At 47.1% G+C, this 27,848-nt stretch overlaps 1 protein-coding gene across 3 annotated transcripts in view; it reads right to left on the reverse strand.

Moving 5' to 3' along the window:
• The window catches only part of LOC147446617 (ATP binding microtubule motor family protein), a 131,121-nt gene that overhangs the window by 61,848 nt on the left and 41,425 nt on the right, over nt 1-27,848 (reverse strand). For 2 of the 3 annotated variants that reach the window (XR_015189898.1, XM_086525818.1), the window contains exon 13: nt 11,332-11,521. Coding sequence is in view for 2 of the 3 variants with exons in the window: in XM_086525818.1 (XP_086381944.1) it covers nt 11,332-11,521 (190 nt within the window). In the remaining variant the exon portion in view is untranslated. The remainder of the gene's footprint in view (nt 1-11,331; nt 11,522-27,848) is intronic. The other variant, XM_086525817.1, reaches the window with a different exon arrangement.

A 27,848-nucleotide genomic window follows, 5' to 3' on the forward strand; every position in this document is an offset into this window, starting at 1 on the left:
TCTGTTTAATCGGGTCATGTGTGAAGGATTACCTGAATCTTGGAAATTATCTACTATTGTACCTATTTTCAAGTCAGGGGATCCTATGATACCCGGGAACTACCGTACCATTATGGTGGGTCACACATTGACCCGACTGTACGCATCCATTCTAGAACAAAAATTGAGTAGATGGGCAGAGAATGAGGGCATAAGGGCAACAGCACAAGCTGGATTCAGGAGGGGTTATTCCACTTTAGATCATATTCTTACGCTCAAAGCCATTATTGAGGAAGGAAGAGCAAGCGGGAGAAGGATGTATTGTTGCTTTGTGGATTTTCGGAAAGCTTTTGATACAGTACCAAGGGCCAAATTGATGCGCAGAATGCAAGAGTTAGGGGTCCCCAAAGAGATTATCTGGGGGATCATGGCCTTATACGGGTCAGTAATTGGTTATGTACGTACTCCAGAAGGGGATTCCGACATTGTTCATTCCATCGTTGGAGTAAAGCAAGGATGCCCACTATCCCCTACTTTATTTGGTATGTATATAGATGAGGTATCAGATTACATTGATAGAGAGGGTGACAGAGGTGCTCAACTTGCAGGGTCATGGATCCCTTTGTTGTTGTATGCAGATGATATTGTATTGATAGCAGAATCACCAGATGGAATGCAGAGGCAGCTAGATGCATTACATAAATTCGCGGAAGACAGCGGACAGTTGGTAAATTTGGGTAAAACCAAAGTTATGGTGTTTAACACCACACCGCAGTGGGTTAGGAGATCGGCACCTACATTTGCATATGGCCAGGATACAGTAGAGTACACAGATGCATACACATACCTTAGTGTGGTATTTACAGGACCGAAGTTTACTCTTAAGAAAGCAGCGGCTGCTAGATTGTCCAGAGCCTCTGCGGCCTTGGGAGGGTTGGAGAGGATGTGTTCACAAGTGCAGTTTCAGGAACCACGAACAAAACGTTGGCTCTTTGATACTGTGGTGGCTTCGGCTATGCTTTATGGGGTCCAGATTTGGGGACCATCTGTGGATCAGGATAATTGGAAGTCAATGGAGAGACCTTTGGTATCTATGATTTCCCAAATGATTAGAGCCAAGGCCTCCATACCACACGCGATTACCCGAGCGGAACTAGCTGCCCCTCCGATAGAAATTGAAGCTCTTGCCAGATCAGTGTCCTTTATACACGGTTTATGGAATACAAATAATTGTCGATATACTAGATTGGCCCTCGAATCCTCTCGACAATAAGCAATGAAGGGAGATACATCATGCTGGTATGCGCAAGTGTCCTCGTGGTTTCAGAGACACAGGTTCAGTACGGAAAGATTACCCCCCTTCCAATACTCTCTTGAGGCTCCATCACTGGCAATCACACGAACGGAGATTAATAAAATCATCCGCCAGGATCTTATACAATTGGACACTAAGAGGACATGGGTAGACCCTACACAAGAATTGGGCACGAAGATGGCCGACTACAAAGAAAACTTCCTACAGATATCTGAAGATGGTTTTGTGATTCGCCCGAGCTACATGGATACCCACCTGCCTCATGGTTTGAGATGTGCTATTGGTCAGATTCGTACATCCTCACACCAGCTGGAAATTGAATTTGGCAGATTTAGGGGAATCCCACATGAGAGCAGAATTTGCAAGTTATGCGGAATGGAGCCGGAGACAGAATTACACTACATATGTCATTGCACCGTATACTATGAGATACGCGGGCGTTTCCATTGCCTATTTAAAGAAGGATTTGGACCTCTAGATACAGTCATGCAATACCAGGATCAAAGGTGCTTAGGCCTGTACTTACTGGAACTACATCGGCACAGGGATAATCTGATGAGAAGACAAAGAGCACTACAGCCTCAGAGGCAGATCACAGATTTCTTCGGATCGAGAGAAGCAGGAATGGAAGGAGAAGCAAGAGGCCAACAGCGAGCACAAAGGAGTACCCACATTCAGACCAAAGGCACCCTCATTGACAGGGCGATTGAGCTTAGGAAATCGAGACGACCACGACCGAGATGCAGAAGCACACTTCACCGCAGGAGACACCCAGAATGCTCCTAAGAAGTTTATTTAATACTTTGTATTTAGTTTTTCGCATTTATTTTCACACTTTCACACTTTTCAGACATTGTAACAGATTCACCACTTTTGTATCAGTTTGGTCTCATAGGTCACTCTGGCCATTTGAAGACGTTAATATAACCTTTCATTTCATTTCATTTCTCTCTCTCTCTCTCTCTCTCTCTCTCTCTCTCTCTCTCTCTCTCTCTCTCTCTCTCTCTCTCTCTCTCTCTCTCTCTCTCTCTCTCTCTCTAGATTCCTTCCTCTATCGAGTCTCATCACTTATAGCACAAGCTTCCGCATCAAGTGAACGTGATCCCTTGGGTGCCAAGAAGAAGAAGGACGAAGCATCATGGTGGGATGAAGTGCATTCCCGAGTGTTGGGAAAGTCCGGTGGTGCACGCGCATGGAAGTGCAAACTATGCGGCTTCGAACGGCAATCCGGTACAACCAAAGTCCGTGCTCATCTCCTTACGCTTGAGGGACAACAAGTAGCAATATGCAAGGCCGTCAACGAGGAACGGTTGAAGGAATTTGAAGCCAAGGATGCCGCCATGAAAGCCAACAAAGGAGAGAAAGAATCGGCAAGGCCTAAGAGTTCCGCAATCGACCCCAACAACTTGGTTTTTCCCTCTTCTTCATCGGTTGGTGGTGATAGCAATGCAACGACACAGACGGCGGCGACTCTTTTCGCTCGGTATTTTCAATGCCTAATACTACTCCGGTCTCCACCCCCAACTCTCAACAACGCACCCTACATACCACTTGGGATCCAAAAAGGAAGGACGATGTGGATGCAAGTGTTGCCCGCTTTTTCTATCACGATCACATCCCCTTCATAAAGGCTCGGTAAGACTTACTATCATTTTCAATACAATCAAATAGTAAATTCTCAATTAAATAGTAAATACTAATACCTCTTGTGTGCAATGTCTAGGTCGGAGTACTTCAAGACCATGTGCACGAGGATTGGAGAGTATGGGGCACGGTACGTGCCACCCTCTTCCGAGGCCCTCCGCACTACTCTACTCGATAGAGAGAAAGCCGTAGTGGAGATGGCAACCCTCAACATGAAGAGGCAATGGACGAAGTATGGAGTGACCCTCATTGCGGATGGATGGAGCGACACTAGGAGGAGGTCCATCCATGGCATTGTTTCCTATTCCAAAGGGGAGATGTATTTTGCCCACTCCCATGACGCCACGGAGACGGGAAAATCAGCAGACGTCCTTGCGGGTGAGTGGGCCTCCGCTGTAGAGACCATTGGGTCGGACCTTGTGATAGGTTTGGTCACCGATGGCATCGAACAGGGCAGTCGGAGCTATTTTAGAAGGCACCTATCCTCACATCACGGTGTCTTTTTGCATGGCACATTGCCTTAACAACCTCTTGAAGGATTTCGGCAAACTACCTTGGATAGAGCCTCTCATTGCATCCACGTCCCAGGTGGGTTCTGTCATCAACAACGACAACATACTTCGAGCCGAGTTCTTGAAGCGGTCGGGAGGCAAAGGCTTCTAAAGTATTGTGAGACCCGCTTCACCTACAACTATCTTATGGTGAGCCGCTTTGTAGAGTGTCAAAGTGCAGTGCGGCAGCTCTTCATCAGTACAGAGTTTGCTCAGACTACCCATGCAAGTACAGTCGCAGGGATCATTTGTACAGGGAAGGTGGAGGATCCCGAGTTCTAGGAGTCCCTAAAGAGTATTGACAAAATGGTGAAACCAGCGATCCACTTGCTTAGAGTGATGGATGGTATGCAACCTTGCATTGGCAAGGTCTATGAAGCAGTGGATCGCATGGTCGAGGCCTTTGAAGAGTATGAGCAGGACCCAGATAGCCTCAAAGAAATCAAAGAGCTTTGCAGTAGCAAGTGGAATGCCTATAGTTCACCTCTTCATGGTGCAGCTTTTGTGTTGGACCCAGAGTTCCAGGTTGCAGGGCAGGAGCATGATTCGGAGGTAAATACACATTGGAACACCATCTTGAAGAAGCTTCACCCTCAACGCAAGATAAAGGATCAGCTTGCATTTTACAGGGATATGCGAGGATCATTTGGGACAGCCGATGCCCAAATTGATCGCACCAAGATTTCCTCCGTCTTGTGGTGGCAAGAAAATGGTTCAGATGGTCCCGATCTTCAACGACTTGCCATCCGCATTCTCAGCCAAGCGGTTAGCTCCTCTTGCTTGGAGCAATTGTGGAGTGTATATAGCCACATTGCATCTAGAAAGAGGAACCGACTTGGAGTGGAGAAAGCAAATGACCTTGTTTTTGTCAGTGCAAACTTAAGAATGCTTTGCAAGTCAGCATCCAAAGTGACAGATCCCTTTCTACAGTGGGAGATGGAGACAGAGGCAGAGGTGCTTGGAGAGGCAGGAGGATCTACGCATGAGGATGAGCCTATGCAGGAGGATTGGGATGATATTCACGACGTCCAGGACTCCACTACAAATTGGGAGGGGGGATGCTCTTCTGCCCCTACCTAGAGGTGAACTTCAAGCATGAGTCATGACTCATTGCTCATTGGTTTTTCATATTTGTTTCCTTTGTGGCCGCCGGCTTTGCCCCCTTTTTGTATTGCACTACCATATGAGTGATTGAGTCTTGACATGTCACCTCTATTGACTCATACAGTTGTTATTTAGCACTCTTAGCCTCTACATGTCTTTTTGTAGCGCCTTGGCTGGCCTTGTAAGCCATCTTTATAATCTATGATCTATCATCTTTTTCCTCCAAGCTTTTGTGTAGAGCATGGACTCTAGATTCTATTCTTCAACTCTGAGTTAATGTTCTTTCTATGAAGGATAAAGATTCAAGATGCTTTTGTGAAGGATGATCCCAATTCATGTATTGTGTATTGCACAATCGTGTGTAAGCCTTGGCCCTTAAGACTGAAGAATCATTGCAGAGCATGCCTGAATAGGATTCTACTTGGACTAATGGGTGTGTATGGCTCTCTACTAACATATAGGTCAAATCCAACCTAATTTAAGCATATTTTAAACTTACCGTTCTGGGCCCCGTTCCCGTTCCGCCTTTTTTTTTCGAGGGGGGGGGCGTTCCGAAAACGTTCTGGAGGCCTCCGTTCTCGTTCCCCATTCCTGTTCCGGGTAACTTTGGGAGCTAGGAAGCTGTTCATTAACTCCCCTCAAGTAGAGACCCCCTCAGTGTTTTCGGAAAGTCTTTCTGATCCGTTAACTTCTTTACGTAGGGAACTAGAAGCCCTAGAGTTACAGTGAGCTCTCCAAGAGGAGAGGTCCTTCTCTCTTAGACAGGAGAATCCTCCACATCACAAGGCATTAAAACAGATCAAGCGAGAGCTAGAAGAGCTCAAGTCTTAGCAGGAGACTAAGGCTATGGTTTGGTATAGCTCATGCCGCTCTCCAGGGCACCCTCCACATGAATGTCCCGTTCAAGTTTACTGCCACTTCTGTGAAAAGTCTGGACATGAGGACAAGGACTGCTACTACCTCAAGGGATTGCGACAAATACAACAAAGTCTTGGTCCTACTCTTCAACAAGGGCTAGCACCTACATCCAACATGGTTTCTCCCTATGGCCATCCACACCACATGCCACCTTTATTGACAACCCCTCCTATGCAAGGTATGCAAAGTATTTTTCTGTCTCAAAGCTTTTATTATACCCATGCTCCCTCATCACCTGAAAGCTTATATGCCTCGACCTCAAACTCCATGCACCAAGATCAAGGACCACCTCGCCCTTCGACTCGCCCATTGAATCGGCCGATTTTGTGCTACAGATGCAGGGAATATGGTCATTACCAAAGTAAATGCCTTTTGTCCGAAGGGTCCCCTCCCTTTCGTCATTGCCCTGAAACGAAGGATCACTACAATAAGGATTGCCCTAAACTTCGTGCGTTCACGGCTTCGAGCCCAAGTCAAAGCCAAAATGAGTTGACCTTTCCCAAGCTTAATCTAATAGCAATTAGCACCGTTCCTCAGCCGCCCCCTTCTACCCACGTGGTTACCCTCAAAATAAGCTGCAATAGGTAGAGGAGCCATCGGATGTCCTCACTCAGGCCCAACAAGCTGCTCTCGGTCTTAGCATTCCAGCAAGTTCAACTCCTCCACACATTCTCACAACAGTGGATACCCTGCCTTCAGCTGTTGACAAGTCATCTCCCACTGCCAAGAAAGAATTCAAGTCTTTGCTCTCCGATATTGATGAAGCTTTCTTGGAAGCAGTTTCCGATCTACAGAAGATCAAGGTACCAGAAAACTCACTGGTAGAAAAAGAAAAGCTTACAGCAGAGACAATCTTGAAGAACACCTTCCAACAAGTGCCCCTCTATGACATGCTACGCCTAGCTGCGAGTTTTAGAAGTGACACCCTTGTTGTTATTCAGTCATTTTACCCTCGAGCAAGTCCTAGTGGCGGACACCTCCCAGTGCGACCAATGACCATCAGAGTCCTAGATGATATCCCATCCCACTACTCCACTCATTGATTATAGAAGCCCTCGTCTCATCGTATTCGTATTCGGGCGGCAATTCTCAAGAGTGATAGTGGATGGTGGATCTGGCATCAACCTGATGCCCGAGTTCACTATGTTAGCTCTAGGTCTATAGCCTACTCGCCCTGCTCCCTTCACAGTTACATTGGCCGACCAGCGGACAGTCTACCTAGTGGGCATAGTGGACAATGTGCCTCTGCAGGTACAAGTACTTTTTTAACTTGGATTTTGTTGTGGTTCGTCTTCCCCAAGTTGAGGGCGAATTTCCCTTGCTCATTGGTAGACTATGGCTGCGACACACTAAAGCACTTCATGATTGGGGAAACGATGCCATGTGGATACATACTCTTCGCTCCTTGATGCAACCCATTCACTTAGGAGGCACGGATCCCGTTGTGCAACGAGTTTCTTTGTCAATGGAAACCAACCCTGAACAAGAACAACCTACTACACTTGAAAGGTCAGACGAAGATCTGCTAGATGGTTAGACACTACCAAATCTATGCCTTGTTATTGAGTCTCTATTCACTCTTTTCCTGTAGGAACATCCTCTTCAATGTTTCCACAATAACTAAACCTAATAGGCCGCCTGAGCCAGCACAAAGTTTGAAGGTCACTGAAGCTACTCCCCATGCGCCCTTGGTGGTAGCCTTTGGATTTGGTGAGCGTATAAAGGACATAGAAGCCGAAAGAAATCTCCTCTACAAGAGTTCACTCCCCTTCAACATCAGCCCCATCGGTGTCTGCTTCTCCCATTGGAACAAAGCTCTCCTCTGTGTCTAGAGAACTCCCTTCACAAAGCTTTCTCGAGACGGGATACAACAAAAACAATGTTGATTTCAAGCTTGATGAATTCCCTGATCATGATATCTCTCTGCTTGAGTGCCATCTCCCCTCACTACCCTCTCCCTCCCGCCTCGCCCTTACCCACCCCCTACGCGCCCCTCACACTCCCCTCGCCCCTACAATCTTTCTCTCGCCCCTACCCTCCCCTCACACTCACTCGCCTCCTACCCACCCCTCGCCCCCTACCCACCCCCCCAACCACCCCTCGCCCCCTACCCTCCCCTCACACTCACTCGCCCCCTACCCACCCCCCCTCCCCCCCAACCACCCTTCGGCCCCTACCCACTCACCCTTGTCCCCCTACCCACCCCTCACTCCCTACCAAGGAAATCGCCCTCACTCCCCCCTAACCACCCCTCGTGCCTGTTTGGATGAATCCTTCGCCTTGGCTTGGACTCCCTTGGCTCATGTAGAAGAACTTCTGCTCTTACATTGTGAAGGGAACTCTGTCTTTTCTGGAATTGACATAGAGAAACTTTTGGGTTAAGCTTATACTGACTTCAAAGAGCTTCTTGTTTAAGGTTGCTTTGGCCTGGTGAAGTTGCTTTTCTGAGCTTGCAACGGCTTGGATGAGGCCTTTGTCTTGGCAAGAGAGTCCTTACTTGCATTCACATTGCCGCTAGAATTCGAGCTGGGGCTGGGATTTGAGAGCATTCTTCTTTGGACATTTCTGAAGCCCCTTGCTGAGCTATAGCTAGGGTAGGCAGCTGCAGAAACCTAACAAATGGATGCAATCCAAACCTCAGAGGGATATTTTGATGTATGCTCTTATGCGGATTGACAGAACCTAGCTAGCTTGCAGTGAGGTAACTGTGTATGCTCTTGGGGTTTGAAAGTATACTGCTATAGCTAGTCCGTCAATCAGTGTCGGCAGGTGGTTGCTCCTTTCGCTGAGACTTAGTTTGTGGGTTTGTGGAGAGCACTCGTAGAGTCCAGAGTTTTCCCATCGATCTGATAACTCCACCCCCAAAGTCTGATACTTGGGGTGCAACAGTGGCCACAAGTCTATTTCTTGGATGATACGATCAAGAGCTCACCATTGTACACATGCAATACCTAGTGGTTTTATTTCACAGTTTTTCAGCATTCCTCTCACCGAGACAGTGAGCGGTTTTGTGGCTGGGAACCTGTAGCAGGCTACAGTGTCACTTTCACAGGACACACAGTTAGTACAGCTAGTCTGATCTGGTTCACACTGGACGGACTCTCTGGGCTGGGCAGTGACACGTGGCACGGATACGGACGATGGTCTAGTAGACATCATGGCCAGGTCACCACCACCACTCAGTTTGAAGATAGACTTAGATGGCTGACATTTATGCGCCATTGGTGGCTCTTTATGGTGGGACATATGAGTAGTGGTTGTTGGGTCATCATTATCATCTTCTTCATATATGGTCCAGCATCGTCGTCGAGAGTAGGGAGTCTATACACACAGCATGTCTGCACCATCCCTGCACATCTGAGAGCCTCGACACCCCCATTGTACCCGTGAGTTCTAGAGCTGAGTGTGTTGCCATGCAGGAGTCTGTACTGGTTCGTTTGAGATAGTCGAGTCCATCTATTCTGGTCTACTGTTGTGTCTCTGTGTTGATTTGCTGTTATCTATTGTTTCCTATGTTTTCATTCTGTTTGAATGGGATGTCTCGCACATTGCACTGAGGAGCACACCACTGTAGAGAGCACAACACACTATCCACGCTACAGCAAAACAGAACGTACTAGTCGTACGGAACAATATGGAACAAAATGAACCGAACAAGACATTCCGTTCAACGTACGAGAACTACCCTGACTACGATAGAAGGGGAAAGGAAGCTATTTAAGGACCCCTCCTCAAGTAGAGACTCCCTCAGTACTCACGGAAAGTCCATTCAACCCCTTGATTTCTTTACGTAGGGAACTAGAAGAGGTGAAGCTACAATGAGCTCTTCAAGAGGAGAGATCCTTCTCTCTTCGACAAGAGAAATCTCCACATCAAGAGGCTTTGGACCAAATCAAGCAGGAACTAGAAGAGCTCAGGACTCAGCAGGAGTCTAAGGTTGTGGTCTGGTGTAGCTCATATCGCTCTCCAAGGCATCCTCCACACGATTGCCCTCTTCGACTTATTGCCACTTCTATGAAAAGTCTGGACATGAGGACAAGGATTGCTACTACCTAAAGGGATTGCAACGAGTGCAGCAAAGTCTTGCTCCTACTCTATAACAAGGGTTGGTACCTGCATCCAACATGGTTTCCCCCTATGGGCATCAAAACTACATGCCACCTTTGCTACTTGTACACCTCCTATGCAAGGTATGCAAAGCACTTTTCCATCTCAAAGCTTTTATCATGCTAATGCTCCCTCAACTCCTCAAAGCTTCTACACCTCAGCATCCACCTCCATGCAGCATGAGCCAAGACCACCTCGTCCCTCGAGTCGCCCATCCAATCGGCCCATTTTGTGCTACAGATGCGGGGGATACAGGCATTACCAAAGCAAATGTCCTTTGCCAGAAAAGTCTCTTCCGTGCTAACGTTGCCCTAAGGCTCATGATCACTACAATAAGGACTGTCTAAAACAACGCACATCTACATCTTTGAGCCCAAGTCTGAGACAACCTGAATTCACCTTTCCCAAGATCAACCTAATAGCAATTAGCACCATTCCCCAAGGCCCAACTGCATGTCACAAACTGATGACATGGTACACCACCCGGAGCCGGGACCTCATGACGTGGTAGAACCGTACGCACAGTACGGAATCCCGCAATTCGCGCTAACAATGCTGACATGGCAGGCTGTACCGACTTTCGTGATTTCCACTGGCTGCTTTTTGGGCCAGTAGCTTTTGTGTTGGCAGCTTTTCATGTAACTGCTTTTGATTTTGACACCAAGGGCCTTTAAATAAGAACCCAAGGCCCCTCTTTCTCTTAGTGTGTGTTGAGCAATTGGGCAGAGAGGGCCTGCAGGAGTTGTAACTTTGCTCAAGCATGCACTGGCTGCTTGTTGGGCCAGTAGCTTTTGAGTTGGCAACTTTTCATGTTGCCTTTGATTTTGAGGCCAAAGGCCTTTAAATAAGAACCCAAGGCCCCTCTTTCCCTCAGTGTGTGCTCACGGGCAATTGAGCAGAGAGGGCCCATAGGAGTTGTAACTTTGCTCAAGCATTAATATAAAAATAAATACCGAAAGGGGCGCCAGATTTTGGGGCCAATACCATTATGCACGGAACTACGCCGAACCGTGTCGACTTTGTTATAAAAGTGTGAAGTATTTTAAGTGATTCTCGTATGTCGTGCTCAATTTCCGATTTGGGGTGTCTAAGTCTGTAACACTGCCACCTTCTATCCATGTGGCTGCCCCTCAAGACAAGTTGCGGCTGGTAGAGAAGCCCATTGGTGTCCTCGCTCCGGCTCAGAGGACAACCCTCTCCCTCAATCTTCCAACAGGTCCAACATTGGTGTGTGTCTGTGTGTGCGTGTGTGTGCGCACGCGCGCACTAATAAAAAGAGGAAAATGGTATAACCTTTCTATCACCCAAGTGTGTTAGATTGGTTATGCTATTTCCCTCTTGAATAACAGGTCTTGAGTTCAACTCTCCGCGTCAGATAGATCTCTAACGTCTCTTGGGATAGTTTCCCATGACGTTAAAATTAGCTTCTTCTTCTTCTTCTTCTTCTTCTCCCCAATGAATACACCTCTTCCAACAACTGACAAGCCATCCCCTAGTACGACATTATCTTCTATCTATCATTCCTACTCTCTTATAGCAATGCTTGTACTTTTGTGCTCTGCTTGTTATTTAAGAGGGCAATAATATCTGTTTCTTCAAGAAATCAATTCAAGATTCAAGAAACCAATTCGAGACATTCATTACTATTTTGTTTTTAAAAAAATCATGAAACTGGACTCAATAGAAAAAAGAAAACCACGTACTAAAACTTGCCTTGCATAGCTTCACCATTGAAAATTGGACTACCTTCCAGCCTTATGATATGATGCTTAAGGTCTTTATGCTGCTGTTTTAATTGTTGAACTTCCTTGAACAGATCAGAGGCATGTTGTTGCTCTTTTGAAAGGTTAGTGCGTAAGAAAGTAATTTCTGCTTGCTGTTCCTCCAATCTTCTTCCTAGATCCTGCAGCAATAGACAAGACCGATCAACAAATGCAACTTTTAGGATTGACTTTGATAAACAGAAAACTGTGAAGTCCCCATTGGCAATCAAAGGAGGACCAAAGGATCATGCCATGGCAAGCAAAATAGAATCACCAAGAGCTGAATAGTGCACACAAAACAAAGAAGAAAAGGAGCAGATTAATGTGTCAAAGGCAAAACAAATCTACCAAGTAAATTGTCACAACAAGATCCGCCAGGTAAGAACTATAACCTGGGTATGGAGTGAAGGCAAGGCTACAAGCAAGAAGGAATCCCTAGAGATTGAGGATGGCCTTACTGCCTAGGAATCTTTTCATTGGTGTTCAGGGCAAATGTCATAGCTTGAGGGATTTCAGCTGCTTCTAGATTCATTTGTAAGGTGCAGCGGAAGTGAATGTTGAACTTTGCTCAAGATGAGTTGCTCTGAACTGTGCTCAAGGATTTCTTTTACTTACGGAAGGGAGAGCCTTTCGTTCCTTTAGTGAGAGAGTGCAATGGACACAAACAAAGTGAACACTGTGAATGAAGGTACATGAGACTAAGAGATAGAGAGAGAAGAGAATACAACACCAGAATGTTGTCAAACCCTCCTCCGAAGGCCCCAGTCTCTATGGTGAGAGCGGTATACTTATGATTGCACAAATCTCTACAATGCTTGGACTTGCCGACGATGTCGACGACGATGAGGACGACGTCGAGACGGGCTGAAATCTGAGAATGCTAAGGGTTGAAATCTGCAAATCTTTATCTGCTGAATTCTGACTCTATGTCGGTGACGACGGCGATGACGACGATGCAACCACGACGCGCTAAAAACGCAGATGCTGAAATCTGTGTTTTCCGGGCTGAATCTGTAAACCTTGCGGAATCTGACCGTGCGGCGAGGAACTGCTGCGGGAAGGTGAGATCTACGAGGTTCGGGGGTTCTACTGTGGAGTCTGACTGCTGAAAACCGAAAACGCTGATGCTTGGGGGGACTCCGTCGCAAAGATCTGCAAAAACGCTGAAGTGCCTTGCAAATGCAAAAATGCTAGGGCTGATCTTTGTCGTCAATTGGTTCTACTGCGTCTGCTAATGCCAAAGCTCCTTTGCAATGCAAAATCTCCAAGGCTGATCTGTCCTTGCAAAAACGCTAGCTTGATGCTGAGTTGCAAAAACGCTAGGTCATGAAGTCGGGGGTCCTGCTGAGAAGGTGCCTGTTGAGCGGTGCTCCTGCTGCCTCTTCTGCCAGAAAGTGCTAGCGCTAGGTTTGCTTATATATAAACTTAACAAAATTGCCCTACCTACTTTCCAACAAAAGTCACTTAAAAATAATAAGTGAAAAATGTCAAAAATAGGAAAAAAGGATCTATGCACTGTAAAAATGCTATTGATGGGATTTGACTGGAATCTGATGGTCACGCTGTGTGCAACCAAAGGATATGCATCTAATCTAAGTGACTCGGTCATGCACCGTCTGCGCACAAACTCACAAAATTGCCAGATCACTTCCTATTCTAGACTGACTTGATTGAACTGAACCCTGGTCATGCTGTAGCTTGTCCACGGACACATGGGGTTGGATGTGTCACGTGGCATCCCCTCCGCTTCAAAGTGAGGTACTGGTACCGAACTGTATGGAGATCGCCAATAACATCCGGAATCCTGGAAAGGACTCGTCGCCGGCCCACTCTGATGCATGGGTCGTGCAATACTTCAACTTCATAAAGGTCTTCAACCATAGTTACCAGGAACGGGAAACCAGAACGGGAACGGGGAACGGGAACGCGGAACAAAATGCCATTCCCTGTTACGAGTACTCACGTTTCAAACACGGAACGGGGATTCGGAACAAGAACTTGGAATGGGAACGGGGAACAGAGACCTGATAACGGCCATTCCCTGTTACTATGTCTGCAACACTTGCTTCTCTGGGCCGCGCCGAAAGCGACACAAAGTTATTTGTAGCTCCTTCAATGCTTCAACATTGTCTATGGACATAGGTCCAACTTCTTCAAGAATCTCCAAGGTTGAAAGTTCCCGAAACCACTTCCAACACAAAAACATGAACATACATATTCCATGTAAAGTGAGTGGAGAAAATCTCGTCTTCCTAAAAGACTGTGTATGCAATGTAGACTGTGTATGCAATGTAGATGAACAACTAGACAGAGTGCCAACCCATTCATCCAAGACATGCAAACAATGAGATCGAATCTTGTCTTTCTGATCTAAATCAATCAACTGTGGCAAATCACAATGGAAATGCCGATGCTTAATCCTCAATCCTTCTTGTTCTCTTTTTGAAATTGTGTCATGCCAAGGAAGAGACATGAAATGTGAATACCTTGAATGCAAACATTTCATCTTTTCATGAAAAATCCACATACATCCGTGCTCATTCATGAGTGAATTGTGCTCATCGTGCAATATGTCATGCCTATGAAAAGGGATCACATAAAGACGATGACTAAAATACAAGAAACGATCACGAATGAAACACTCGAACAATGCGTGCTCACTAATCATTCGAACACATAGTACTTCCTGTAAAGGTTCTTTGGACCTAGGCTCGAGAGCCAAGATCGGTTCTTTCTGAGGGGGTTCTTTGGACCTCGACTCGAGAGCCAAGATTGGTTCTTCGTGATTGATCGAATCTGCAATGAGGTTAGCGTCACTAGAAACAGTATCAACTAACCCATCATTCTTGTGAGCAATCACATCGTGGTCATACAAATCATCATGCTCGTGAGAAATCACATCTTGATCATGCAAATCATCATGCTTCTCATTGTCATCCAAATCATCATGCTTGTCATTGTCATGTAATTCTTCATGCTTATCATCATGCAATTCCTCTGTGTCATGCTTTGGAGAAGAAGAGACTGAGAGAGTCTCCTTCTCTTGATCCTTTTCAATCTGTGCCTACACACTAGAAAAGAGTCGGAACAACTCTTGCATCTGTTGGGCTCTCTGTTCGGCCGCCAAGCGCGCTTGCTCATGCTCCCATTCCAATTCGGCTCTTCTTTCTTTGTGTTCACGATCCAATTCGGCCATTCTTTCTGCTTTTCTTGTTTCGCGTTCTAACTTCATGTCCATCATCATCTTTTCGAAAGCTGCCATAGGATCTGGTGCAATCTTTGGCGTAGATGGGTGTAGCACAGATAGTGTGTCGTGCTCTCTACAGTGGGTGCTCCTCAGTGCAATGTGCGTGACAATCTCACTCAAAACAGATTGAAAACAGGAAACAATAGACAACAACTGAGCTCACAGAGACACAACAGCAACAGTAGACCACAACAAATGACTCGACTATCTCAAAGAACTAATACAGACTCTCGCGTGGCAGCACACTCAACTCCAACCCAGGACTCTCACGTACAATGGGGTGTCGAGGCTCAAATGTGCAGGGATGGTGAAGACGTGCTCTCTGTATAGAATCACTCTAAACGACTACGTAAAGATAATACTAATGGCCCAAAACGACTACTCATATGTACAACCATAAAGAGCCACCCACGGCTCATAAATGTCTAGTCAGCTAAGTCTATCTCCAAACTGAGTGGTGGTGGTGACCTGGCCACGATGTCCACTAGACCACCGTCAGTACCTGCCACGTGTCACTCCCCAGCCAAGAGGATCCGTCCAATGTGAACCAGACCAACTGTAACTAACTGTCCAACTGTCTGTCTGTCCTGTGAAGTGACACTGTAGCCCTGCTACTACAGGTTGCCCGCCACAAGACTAGTCACCGTCTGGGTGAGCCAAACACTGAAAAACTGCAAAAAGTAACCATATGTACAATGAAAGGAGTAGCAAGTAGTGCAGTCCTGTCATCCAAGAGAAAGTGTCGTCGCCACTGCCGCACCAGAAGTCTCGACGTCCGGGGGAGCCATCAAATCGATCGTGTAACGCTGCGGCTGCTGGACTATGTTCTGAACAAACTAACTCCCTGTGGTTGGAGCAGCCACCTGCTGCACAGCGGATGGAAGCACCTTCCCTGAAGTGTACTCAAGACGCCTAGTGACACAACCATGGCGGTGTGCACCAGCAACACAGTCACAACAAGGAACGCTCTGCACCTGTGGTACCTGACCTTGAGGCCCCTGCGAAGTATAGTACTGGACTAGGGGTTGTGTGTACGATCCCAAGAACTGCTGAGAGGGACCTGCTGATGCTCCTGCATACCCTGCAGGTGTCTGGACCTGTGTCCCTGGCTGTGTGTACTATCCCAAGAACTACTGAGAGAGACCTGCTACTCCTGCATACCCATACCCTGCAGGAGTCTGGACCTATGTCCCTAGCCCAGTCCATCCGTATCCCACAGGAACCTATGTAGACCTATTACCATACAAAAGTGTCTCTTGAAATCCTGATAGCTGTGCTCTTAGGTCGTCAATGATCTTTGACTTAATCTCCAATGCTTGTTGTAATGCGAAAATCGTAGCATCTCTATCTGCAATGGCACTCTCAGCGACTCAGAGATCCTTCCATAGCTGCATATGTGGCAGACTGACGCTGGTGCATGGCAACTAGCTGCTATGTACCTAGTTCAATGGTGGTAATAGCAACACTTGAGTCCTGAAGTAACTTCTTAGAAAGCTGAAACAGAGAAGTAGAGTCGCACATCCCTGAAGATCCCTCAGATGCCTGGGATGCTAGAGGACGTGTAAGTGGCACAGCCGACGACCTAGGAGGCGGTACAACTGGTGTGGTAGGTACCTCTGAGATGGTTGTTGTAGATGGAGAGTGAGATATGTTGACTCGAGTATGAGTGAATATGGGAGAAGAAGGGAGAGGATCCTGTAAGGGCGAAGCGGCCATCCTGTCTTGAGGAGGGACAGAAGTAGAGAAGTAGATGGAAGTAGATGGAGTAGAAGTAGATGGAGTGTGACTCGGAAGACGCGTCACCTTAGTCTGCTGGCTCTCTGAAACTGGCAAGGAGAGTAAAGACTGCACTGTATCCTTCGCCACTTTTGCTTTTATCTTCTTTCTCTTAGTAACTGTAGGGTCAGCCTGAATACTTACAGATTTTCTTTTCCCTTTCGAGGTTTCCTATGGATCTTCATCCACTTCGTCGAGGCTAACATATATATTTATGACCCATGCCAAGAGAGGTGCTGCAAAACATTTGAAGCTTAACTGCACAGATTGCACTTGGGCCCGAAATCTTTTAGTCCTAGACTGTAAAGAGGTAAAGAGAATCTGGTGGAATCCACAGGGTATGGTGTGGATTAAACAGTAGAGGCCGTCGCATTGGGAGAAGATAGTGGGAATATCACCTTTTTCTTTATCTTCCTTGGCTTCTCTAGCGAGAAAGTAATACCTGAAGATTGCCAGAATTCGTTTGTTCCTTTCATAGTTTGGGTGATCTGAACTTAGCGGTTCTTGACATGCTTGAATTGTTGCATCCTTGGACAGCTTAGAAAAAGTGCGTGTAGCCGGCTTCACAGATGGAAAGCTAGTCATACTCATGGCATGGCCAAGCCTTGTAGCTATCAACTTGTGGCCCATTATTTTGGGAAAATCTTTTAACATTTGATGTATCATCTCCGCAGGAACAATGGTAGGTAGATCGGCATCGGCCAATGCTGTGAGACCCAGAGTTTTCATATGGGCATTGGAAAAGACCTCGCTCAGAGATGGTCGAGGCTGCTGTAAATAAAAATCCAAAGAGAACGCGGTGCGATTTTTGGATGTTGCAGGCCTCTTGATTATATGACTCATGATCAATTGTTTCCCTTTCTTTTGAGCTGATTTTGTATGGTCCTCTTGATCACTCGAAGCATCTGACTCAGAGTGTGCTTCTGACTCAGACAGCGAGTTTGCTTTGTAGCTTTCATCACACTGGGGTCGCTGGAAGTTATGTCATCCAAGCCGTGGCTACTGCTTGTTGACATCTCCTCACTCTCTGATTCTGCAGCCACAGCTTTCTTCTTTCGCAACAATTCTTTTTGTTTGCTACCACCTTCTGTCTGTTTCTTGCTACCTCCTGCCATAGTGAGTACAGTTAGAAGAGTGTTTCAGGTACGAGATCCCCGACACTAGCAGGAGGTTGATGTAGAGAGCATTATGTTCGATAGGCACGTTTTTGAGATTTCTGGTAGGGTCGAGTGGTGTTAGTTGCGGCGATCCAGTAGGGGCTAGGTACAGAGTGGTAGGAGGGTGAGGGTTCAGGCAACGAGCCAAGGAAATAAGGGCGAGGGGTGAGGTAGTGGTAGGGGTAAGGGGTCGATAGGTACGAAGGGCAGAGAGGATAGGGGCCAGGGAGAGAGAGGGTAGGGGCGAGGGGGTGGGTAGAGGGTAGGGGCGAGGGTTTAGGGAGAGAGTAGAGGCGAGAGGTGAGAGGGTAGGGGCGAGGGTTTAGGGAGAGAGTAGAGGCGAGAGGTGAGAGGGTAGGGGCGAGGGGGTGGGTATAGGGTAGGGGCGAGGGGTTGGGTAGAGGGTAGGGACGAGGGGGTGGGTAGAGGGTAGGGGCGAGAGGTGAGAGGGTAGGGGCGAGGGGGTGATAGAGAGTTTAGGGGCGAGGGGGTGGGTATGGGCGAGGGAGAGAGGGTAGGGACGAGGGGTTGGGATTGGGTAGGGGCGAGGGGGTGATAGAGAGGTTAGGGACGAGGGGGTGGGTATGGGCGAGGGAGAGAGGGTAGGGGCGAGGGGTTGGGATTAGGTATGGGCGAGGGGGTGAGAGAAGGTCAGGGTGAATTTGAGCAGGGGGCGAATTTGCAAAGGCAGGTCGAATAGGGACGGAAGGACTAATATGAGCAGGGGGGCGAATTTTTTTGCAAAGGGCGAATGGGGAGGGAGGTTCAAAATAGGATAGGAGAGGGGGGGACGAGATTGAAGAAGGTAGGGGGAATTTGATAGCAGAGCGAATTGGTAGGGAGGGAGGGATTGGGAGTGAGAAGGGGGTGAATGTTAGAGAAAGGGGAGGGGGACGAACTGGTAGGGGAGGGGGGACTATTTGGGAGGGCCCAACAGGTCACAATGGGAACAATGCCGCGCCATTTTTTATGAAGGCCAAGCAAAGTTAAGAATTTACTAATCAACTGTTTACAAGACAAACTTCTTAAATGTGGGAGACCTTGATCCCAAATCCAATGAAGCACAGTTGTATGACTTGATTACCAATGTCTGGCAAATGCTGTCTACTAGGGTTGGCTGTGTTAACAAAGAGATCCCTTGGTTATGCCTATACGAGAGTAGAGGTTGAATGGGTGATGCACTTGCAGGCGGGAGTCGGTTGGGATGGGACTGCAACCATAGCTCCTTAGAGTAAGTAGAGGTTAAGTTTGTCTCAAAGACAGCCGAGGATATGCTTGGAAATCACCAATGCCAAGGCACCTGATTAGCTTTAGAGAGTAGAGATGGTAAGGGTTGACCATAGAGACAGACAACTCTATGCTACAGACAAAAGCGTGTAAACTTAAAGAAATATCACAAAAGAGACTAGGAGCTTAACTGAAAATACCTTAGTGCTAAGGTCAAATAACACGGATGATAGAAACAATTAGAGAAAGAGTGATTGGATTGTAAGAAGTTCCAAGACAATACCCAATTACCGAGGCTGAGTGGAGAAAGGATATTTTAGGCAGAAAGATGGAAACTTCTACAAAACTAGCAGAGATTGAGACAATAACAGAACACCCGTTCTAGTGGAAAGGTAATTGGGAGGATAGAGATAGGACATTAGAACCTACATATGGCGAAGTCGCAGCAGACTGCTTACTCAGAGTAATAGCACTTGATTCTGGAGCCATTTACCAGTGGCAAAGGAACGCCTTCCAAAGTGACTAACTGGACAGTCCCCTGTGGCAAAATCTCTTGTACCCTGAATGGCCCTTGCCAGGTTGGGATCAACTTCTTAGCAGTCTTCAGATACTTAGCTTGATAGAGTAGCACCAGGGTGCCTTGCGTTATTTTTGGCTTTCGGAGACGGCAATCATGCCACGCTTTGCGACGAAGTTGCTCAGCTTGGAGAGCATGTGAAGCTAACCTCATGCTTTCTTCTAACATTGAGAGACGAGAGAGGTTTGCTGAAGCAATCCCAGCTGTGACATGAACACTTCCCACTCTTGCTGAACCTGAGTTGAACTCATATGGTGCAATTGCTTCTAAGCCAAAAGCTAGCTGGAATGGGGTGTAGTTAGTGGTTGCCATGAAGGAGGTGCGATAAGCCCAAACTGTGTCGAGGATAGCCTGAGCCCAAGATGTTGGATGCAGATGGCAAGCTTTCTTGAGGAGCGCGATTAGCACTTTGTTAGTGCTTTCAGCCTGCCCATTTGCTAGAGGATAGTAAGAGCAAGATTTGCGATGAAAGATCTTGTAATTCGTGAGAAAAGTGGAGATCAAGTCGTAGACAAAATGACTACCTCGATCACTAGTGACTTCCAGAGGACACCCAAACCTGCAAAGAATATTTTCATACAAAAATTTTGCAACATGGCGGCTGTACAATCGATGGTAACCACCACTTCGGCCCATTTTGTTGCATAATCTGTTGCTACCAAGAGATACTTACGATTCCCTGGTTGAGCAGATGGAGTAACTGGACCAACAAAGTCCAAGCCCCGTCTCTCAAAGGGCAACCACGCCAAAGATACCTGCAGAGGGCGATTTGATTGCTTGCTAGGCTTGGGCGCACATCGTTGGGGCAGACATTACAAATCTTGATATGAGCAATAGCATCTCTAAATATATAGGGCCACCATAAGCCTGTCTGTAAGATTTTTTGCGCCGTGATGTAACCAGCGTAGTGGCCACCTGTAGGACCACTATGTGCATCCTCTAGAATGTGGTCTACTTCATGAGGGGAGACGCACCTGCGCAGCACACCATCTGGCCCAGATTTGTAGAGTTGTCCACCAATCAAAGAGAACGGTCTAGACTTCAGCAAGAGTCTTCTTTTTTGCAAGGGAGAAGCATTCTCAGGATATAGGCCTGTAGAGAGCAGATGTAACACATCTGTTCCATACCATTCTAGGGTTGTGTCCACCTTAAAAAGACGACTATCAGGTAAATCATCATCAACCCCAGTATTGGGCTCACCTGTGTGTATGCGAGAGAGATGGTCAGCCATGACGTGCTGCTTGCCTGGACTGAGAATTACTTCGAAGTCGAACTCCTGGAATATGAGTAGCCATCTCCACACTCTTCCTGCAACTTGGGGTTTATTCAGAAGACAGCGTACCGCATAATGATCTGTGATGATAGTGAAGTGAACCCCTAACAAGTAATGACGAAACTTTTGTAAAGAATACACCATAGCCAAACCTTCCCTTTCTGTGGTGCTGTAGTTACGCTCTGCTTTGGTGAGCAGGCGACTTGCATAGTGAACAGGGCGATCCAGGTTGCACTCTTTACTAGGCTGAGTCAGCACAGCCCCCACAGCCAGTTGACTGGCATCCTTATGCACATGAAAAGGGAGAGACCAATCTGGAGCGACTAAAATAGGTACTTCAGTGAGGCGCTTTTTGAGGTATTCAAATGCTTCAGCCTCAGGTTTTGACCATTTAAAGGGTACTGTAGCACTAGTGAGTCGGGTCAATGGTTGAGCCACCCGTGCATACATTCGTATGAACCTACGATGATATCCTGTGGCCTACAAAGCTCTCAACACCTTTCGGATTGATAGGAGGTGGTAACTTCAAGATTGTCACGATCTTCTCTGGGTCACGTGCTAAATCTTTGGCAGACACCACATGGCTTAGAAGTGTGCCCTCAATGACCAAATAGTGACATTTGTTAGGATTGAGTTTTAGCCGTGCCTCTCTGCACCTGAGGAGGATAGCAGAGAGCTGAGCGAGGTGCTCCTCTAGATTTTCCAATGGGGTTGTGAACATTCGGCACCTGAGAAGGTCGAAAAATCGTCCATGAAGATGCGAAGATGATCCGTAAGTAAAGGACAAAATACAAGATATACCGCTCGATTGAACCAAGGTGGAGCGTTTTTCAACCCAAACAACATCCTAGTGTAGATAAAAATACCCCAAGGAGTCACAAAGGCCGTTTTCAGCTGATCACCTAGATGAATGCCCAACTGATTGTATCCACTAAACCCATCCATGAAACTGTACAAAACATGCCCTGCTACATCTTTGAGCACCCGCTCAGTGAAAGGTGTGGGAAAACCATCTGGGATAGTTACCTTATTCAGAACGCGGTAATATACGCACACCGGAATTTTATTGGATTGCTTCTTAGGCTCTATCACCATGGGTCATAACCACTCAGAGTGCTCCACAGGTACAATGATCCTTGCCTCTTGCATTTTTTCGAGCTCTGACTTGACAGCCTCTGCATACTTTGGGTTGAGCTTATAGGCTCGGCCTCTGACAGGCTTAGCCCCTTCAACTAGAGGGATAGTGTGGAGACCCAATTCTGGTGGGATCCCTTCCAAATCCTTGTAAGACCAAGCAAAAACATCCTTCAAAGAGTGAATAAAAGAAACTACCTGATCAAGTAATGTGGGATGCTCCCATAACCAAGCTGCTAAGAGGACGTGCTGAGGGTTGTCAGTGTTGCCCAGGTTGTCTTTTTTGACCGGGTCAGGGGATGTAACTGTGGAGGGCACTTCAGACGTTGAGAATTGAGCTACCTCTTGGAGCTTCGAGACATCATGTGCTGGCGTTTGATCGATTGGAAACTCCGCATACTCTTCTTGTAACCATCCTGGTGGAAGCTCATCGAAGGGTAAATCTTCAGACACAGACATAACAGAGTGCTTTTGAGTGGGCGGGGCATCCGACCTGGGAGATGTTCGAGGAAGGGGGGAATCATTGGCGAGTTCATGCAGAGGAGATTTTCTCCCCCTTCAGTGATGTGTTATAGGTTCCTCGAGGCCGAGGGCTTCCATAGGAGGATCATTTGAATCATGAGAATTTGGGGCTGACCCACTTACTTCTTCGATTGGTCCACTGTCTCGTGTAGGACTTGTGACATTTGTGTTCGCCGGAGGAGTTGGGAGAGAGAGTGTTACGGACACATGTGAGTTTTGAATAGAGACCACATAGCATGGCATCGAGGCGGTAGCTTCCAACCACTGCAGCAGGTCTTCGTCAGACCCGTCAAGTGGGATGGGCTGCTCAGGATCGGGGTTGGATTGTACTGACAATGAGCTGTGATGAACCACTGGATCCATACCTCCTTCGAGCAGAATTGGTTGCATGGGGGAGCCAGAGTATGTATCCACATGGCGTCGTTTCCCCAATCATGAAGTGCCTTAGTATGCCGCAACCATAGTCTACCAATCAGCAAAGGAAATCCTCCCTCCACCTGAGGAAGACTGACCACCATAAAATCCAAGCTAAATGTGAAGTCTTGTATCATCAGAGGCACCTTCTCTACTATGCCCACAGGGTAGACTATCCTCTCGTCTGCCAATGTAACAGTGAATGGAGCAGGGTAGGTAGGCTGCAGATCTAAGGACAACATAGTAAATTCTGGCATCAAATTGATCCCAGATCTACCATCCACTATGACGCCTGAGAATTGATGCCCAAGAATAGACACAGTGAGACGAGGACTTTTGTAGTCGGTGAGGGGAGCATCTGGATATGAAATCATGTAGGACTCCAAGGGCTGCACAGGTAGGTGCCCGCCACTAGGTCCTGCACCAAGGTACAGAGACTGGATGATGGAAAGGATGTCACTTCTAAAATTTGCATCAAGTCGAAGCATGTCGTACAGTGACACTTGCTGAAAAGTATTTTTCAAGATAGACTCTGTTGTGGATTTGTTTCCTTTGATTAGATCTTGCTCTGGTATCTTAAGCTTCTGCAAGTCCTCTACTGCTTCGATGATAGCACCATCAATATCTCATAGAAGCGAGGTAGGTTGGCTCTTGACACTACCTACTGGTTTGTTAGCTACTAATGGAGTTTGACTCATTTGTGAGACAGGAGATGGAAAGATTGGACCGCCAGGGAGGCCGAGGCCAAGTGCAGCTCTCTGTGCTCGTGTGAGCACACCGGCCGGCTCTTCCACTTGCTTCAACCCTTCTTGAGAGGCAACTACAAGAGTGGAAGGCGGTGCCTGTGGAATGGAGCTTACTGTGATGAGGTTAAGCTTTGGAAATGTAAACTCCTGTTGGTTCTGGCTTGTGCTTGCAGATGTGGACGCTCGTTGTTTTGGGCAATCCTTACTATAGTGATCCTTAGCTTCAGGGCAATGGCGGCAAGGAGGGGACCCTTCTGGTAAGAGACATTTGCTCTAATAGTGTCAATACTCCCCGCACCTGTAGCACAAAATTGGCCTATTTGAGGGGCGAGGTGGTCTCGGCCCTTGCTGCATTAGACCGGATGCTGACATGTAGAAGCTTTGGGGAATTGAAGGAGTACTAGCATGATAAAAGCTAGGGGATGTAAAGTTGTTGTGCATACCTTGCATAGGAGGTGTTGTCATCAGAGGTGGCATCGGGTTTTGATGGCCATAGGGTGAAACCATGTTGGATGCAGGTACGATCCCTTGTTGGAGAGAAGGACCTAGACTTTGTTGTATTTGCCGCAATCCCTTGATATAGTAGCAATCCTTGTCTTCATGCCCCGACTTTTCGCAGAAGTGGCAGTAAGCCCGAAGGGGACAATCCTGTGGAGGATGTCCTGGAGAGGGACACAAGCTGCACCATACCATAGCCTTAGTCTCCTGCTGAGACCGAAGCTCTTCTAGCTCTCTCTTGATTTGATCCACAACCTCAAGATGTGATGGTTTCTCCTGTCGAAGAGAGATTGATTTCTCCTCTTGAAGAGCGCGTTGTAGTTTTAGGCTTCAAGTTTTCTACGTAAAGAAGTCAATGGATCAGTAGGACTTTACGAAAAGGTAGAGGGGGTCACTATGTGAGGGGAGTTTTTGAACAACTTCCTAGCCCTCTCTATCCTAGTAGCAACAGCGATGAACTCCTCCAGAGTGGCGTCGGGTCGGAGACTCTCTCGGAGTTTTTGTTGAGAAGTTTTGGGTAGCGCCTTCTCCACCCACTTCTTAACCATGAATTCACCGGGTTGCTGAGGAAGCTTGGCAACCAGAGACTTGGTCTTAGTCATAAGCTCTGCAAAAGTCTCCTCTGGTTGGAGCACCATGTTGGCTAACTCATCCAACACCTTCTCCTGGTAGTCACCGGGCCAGAAAGCTGCACAGAACAGTTGCCTCAAGGCTGCCCAGGTTGCAAAATGGTTCTCTGCAAATTGACTTTACCATTTGTCTGCTAAGCCATCCAAGGTTGATGGAAAGAGTACCAAATAAGCATCTTCCCTGTTAAGACGACGACCCCTACAGAGAGATACAAACCTCCTGGCATGGTCGTCAGCATCTTCTGAAGAGAGTCCTTTGAATGTAGGCAACTTGATGTTTACCCTAGCCAAAACGCTAGCCAACGGCTCCATGGCCCGTTGCTGAGCCTATTGCTCAGTAGCCTGCTGTAGCAGAATAGGAGAGAGCTTTACTAGAGAAGGTGATCTGGAAGATGTGGAACTGGATGAAGGAATGGGTGATGTATGTGGAGGTATAGGTGATGAGGTTGATGGACTTCTACTAGGTACCAAAGGTCGTCTTCTGTTATAGTACTTCAGAGGGCTTAGTAGTGTGCTTTGACGCTCGACTGACCGCCTTGTATGTGTCATGCAATGACCACCAATCCAACCAAGCTTTGGGCAAGAAAACCTTGAACTGGCTGAAGATTGGTCTAGACTCTACTAGACCAGGCTAGTGACTAGACCTGGGTGGACCAGGGACGAGGAGGACTAGACCAGGACGAGGTCTAACTTTAACTCTTCACTGTTTTAACTTTTCATTCTGAAGGAGTGAGATTTCACGCACATTGCACTGAGAAGCACCCATTGTAGAGAGCACGACAAATTATCTCCGCTACAGGTGCTCTCGTTTTTGGCACCCCCAGTGGGACCTCAACTGAAGTCTCACTCCGTCGAGTGTCGAATCGAGGCGTCTCTGCTAATCTGCTCTTTCGACTCGTTTGATCCACCTTCAATTTCGCCCTAGCCGACTTGGTCTAGTCCAGATTCACCCTAGACCGGCTTGGTCTAGACCAACTTCTTCGCCCTAGACCAGCTTGTCTAGACCAGCTTGACTAGCGTCGTCCTAGACCAGCTTGGTCTAGGCCAGCTTAGCCTCGTCCAGCTTAGTCTAGCTGGTCTAGTCTCTCTCGCCCCTATTCAGCAAGAGTGGTCTAGGGTCTAGTGGGGTCTGGTCTAGCGGGTCTAGACTATCCAGCAAGTTTGAGGATCTTGACGCCCAGAGCTTGTTGGGTGGGTTATTGCTACTGCATGACACATAACAAGGCAGTCTATAGATCGACAAAGCCTACTACTGAACCCTCTGAAGTACTACCACAGAAGGCGTGAACCTTTCATGCCAAGTAGAAGCCCACTAGCCCCGTTACCCTTACCCTCATACGCAGTTCCCTCCATTCCCTCAACCAGTTCTTCACCTCCGAGGTCACCTTCCCCAGTACAGTTCTCAACCATTGTGTTACACGACCTCTTGAGCAGCAAGCTCAGGAGCAGATAGCCATGGAAGAGCTGACAAGCCTTCTGGCTAAGGTGACATCAAGTTTTTGACTTTCAACGGTCTCTCCACATAGGATGCAGACGACCTGCTCAGAGATTTGTATCCCTCTGCAAGGGTCGCGGCCTCAATAGAGAAAAAACCTACTTAGTACTCTTCTCATCAACCTTGGATGGCTTAGCAAATAAATGGTACAGTCAATTTGCAGAGAACCACTTTACGACTTGGGCCACATTACGTAAGCAGTCCTGTGAAGCCTTCAGGCCAAGTGTAAGGTGCAGCGGAATGAATGTTGTTCTTTCTCAAGATGAGTGCTCTATAATGTGCTCAAGGTTCCTTTTTGTTCTTATGGAAGGGAGAGCCTTCCGTCTTTAATGAGAGAGTGCAATGATCACGGACAAAGTGAGTGGACACTGTGCGTGCAAGTGTATGAGACTGAGAGATAGAGAGAGAAAAGAATTAAAACACCAGAGACGTAAAACCCTCCTCCGAAGACCCCACTCTCGTCGGCGAGAGTGGTCTACTATTGATTGCACAACTGGTACAATGAGGATGCATGTCACTATAGTAAGGACTGCCCAAAACAACGTGCATCTACGTCTTCGAGCCCACCCGAATTCACCTTTCCCAAAATCAATTTGATAACAATTGGCACCATCCCTCAACCATCACCTTCTACTCATGTGGTGGCCCCTCAGAACAAGTTCAAGTAGGTCCAGGAGCCCACTTGTGTCCTCACTCAAGCCCAAAGAGCATTCTTGGGTCTCAATCTTTCAACAAGTTCCACTCTTCCCCCCAGTATCCCGCCAATGGACACCCCGCTTCTAACTGTCGATCTTCTTTTTCCCTTGTGTCCTTGTTTGGTTTTTCTTTGTTGGCAACATTGGCATATTCACCATCTTCAAGCATGATGTGGGCATCTTTCGAGCATTCAATCCTTATTGGATAGTCAAGAATTTTCAAAGAAATCGGAAGCACAGATGGATCTCACTAGGTGGCACTGTTCTTGCTGTAACAGACGTGGACACTCCAAGTCAAGAATCAATCACAACAGCACCAAATAACCACTTCAAAACAGTTCACAATAGATTTTCACTGGCCGACGGAGTTCCGTGCCTAGAGATATTGGCCCCAAAGACTGGTGCCCCTTTCGGTATTTCTTTATGTATTAATCAGTTCAAAGTACAAGAGAGTGGTTAGGGTTTCACTCTCAGACTCTACGTCCAGATGCTCTGCAGAGTGTGTGCCCAAACCACTTATTTAAAGTTTACAAGGGATGCCGAAAGCAGAGCCCCAAAAGCTTAAAAATAAAGCAATACTCTTTTCTCTCACAAGCTATCTCTGTAGAGCTTTTTTTAATAAAAGCAAAAGTATTCTCTCTCTCTCTCTCTCTCTCTCTCTCTCTCTCTCTCTCTCTCTCTCTCTCTCTCTCTCTCTCTAGCTCACTTTGCGTAGAGAAAAAGCTAACGCAAAACAGCCCTAAATTAGCGCCGCAAATCCCGGGCTTGGCCGTACAATGCCACATCATCAAGTCAGCGCTTTTCAAGGGTTTTCAGCCTACTGCTAGGGTTAGGGTTAGGGCCTATGACAGTTTTTAGGGTTAGGGTTAGGATTTTTGGCAGATTTTAGGGTTGTACGTTTTAGGGTTAGGGTTTACAGAATTAGGGTTTTCAGCAACAATCATGGTTTCGGCTCTCCGACAGATACGTCATCACTTTGTGACATACCCCCCTCTTGAAAGCATTATAATCACCCTCGATTACACTTGCAAAACAGACAGAGGCCATAAACCGTCTTAGCAGACACTGACTGTTAGT

Source organism: Adiantum capillus-veneris, chromosome 12 (genome assembly GCF_014529385.1).
Source record: "Adiantum capillus-veneris isolate H3 chromosome 12, ASM1452938v2, whole genome shotgun sequence".
In the NCBI taxonomy this organism is placed as follows: domain Eukaryota; kingdom Viridiplantae; phylum Streptophyta; class Polypodiopsida; order Polypodiales; family Pteridaceae; genus Adiantum; species Adiantum capillus-veneris.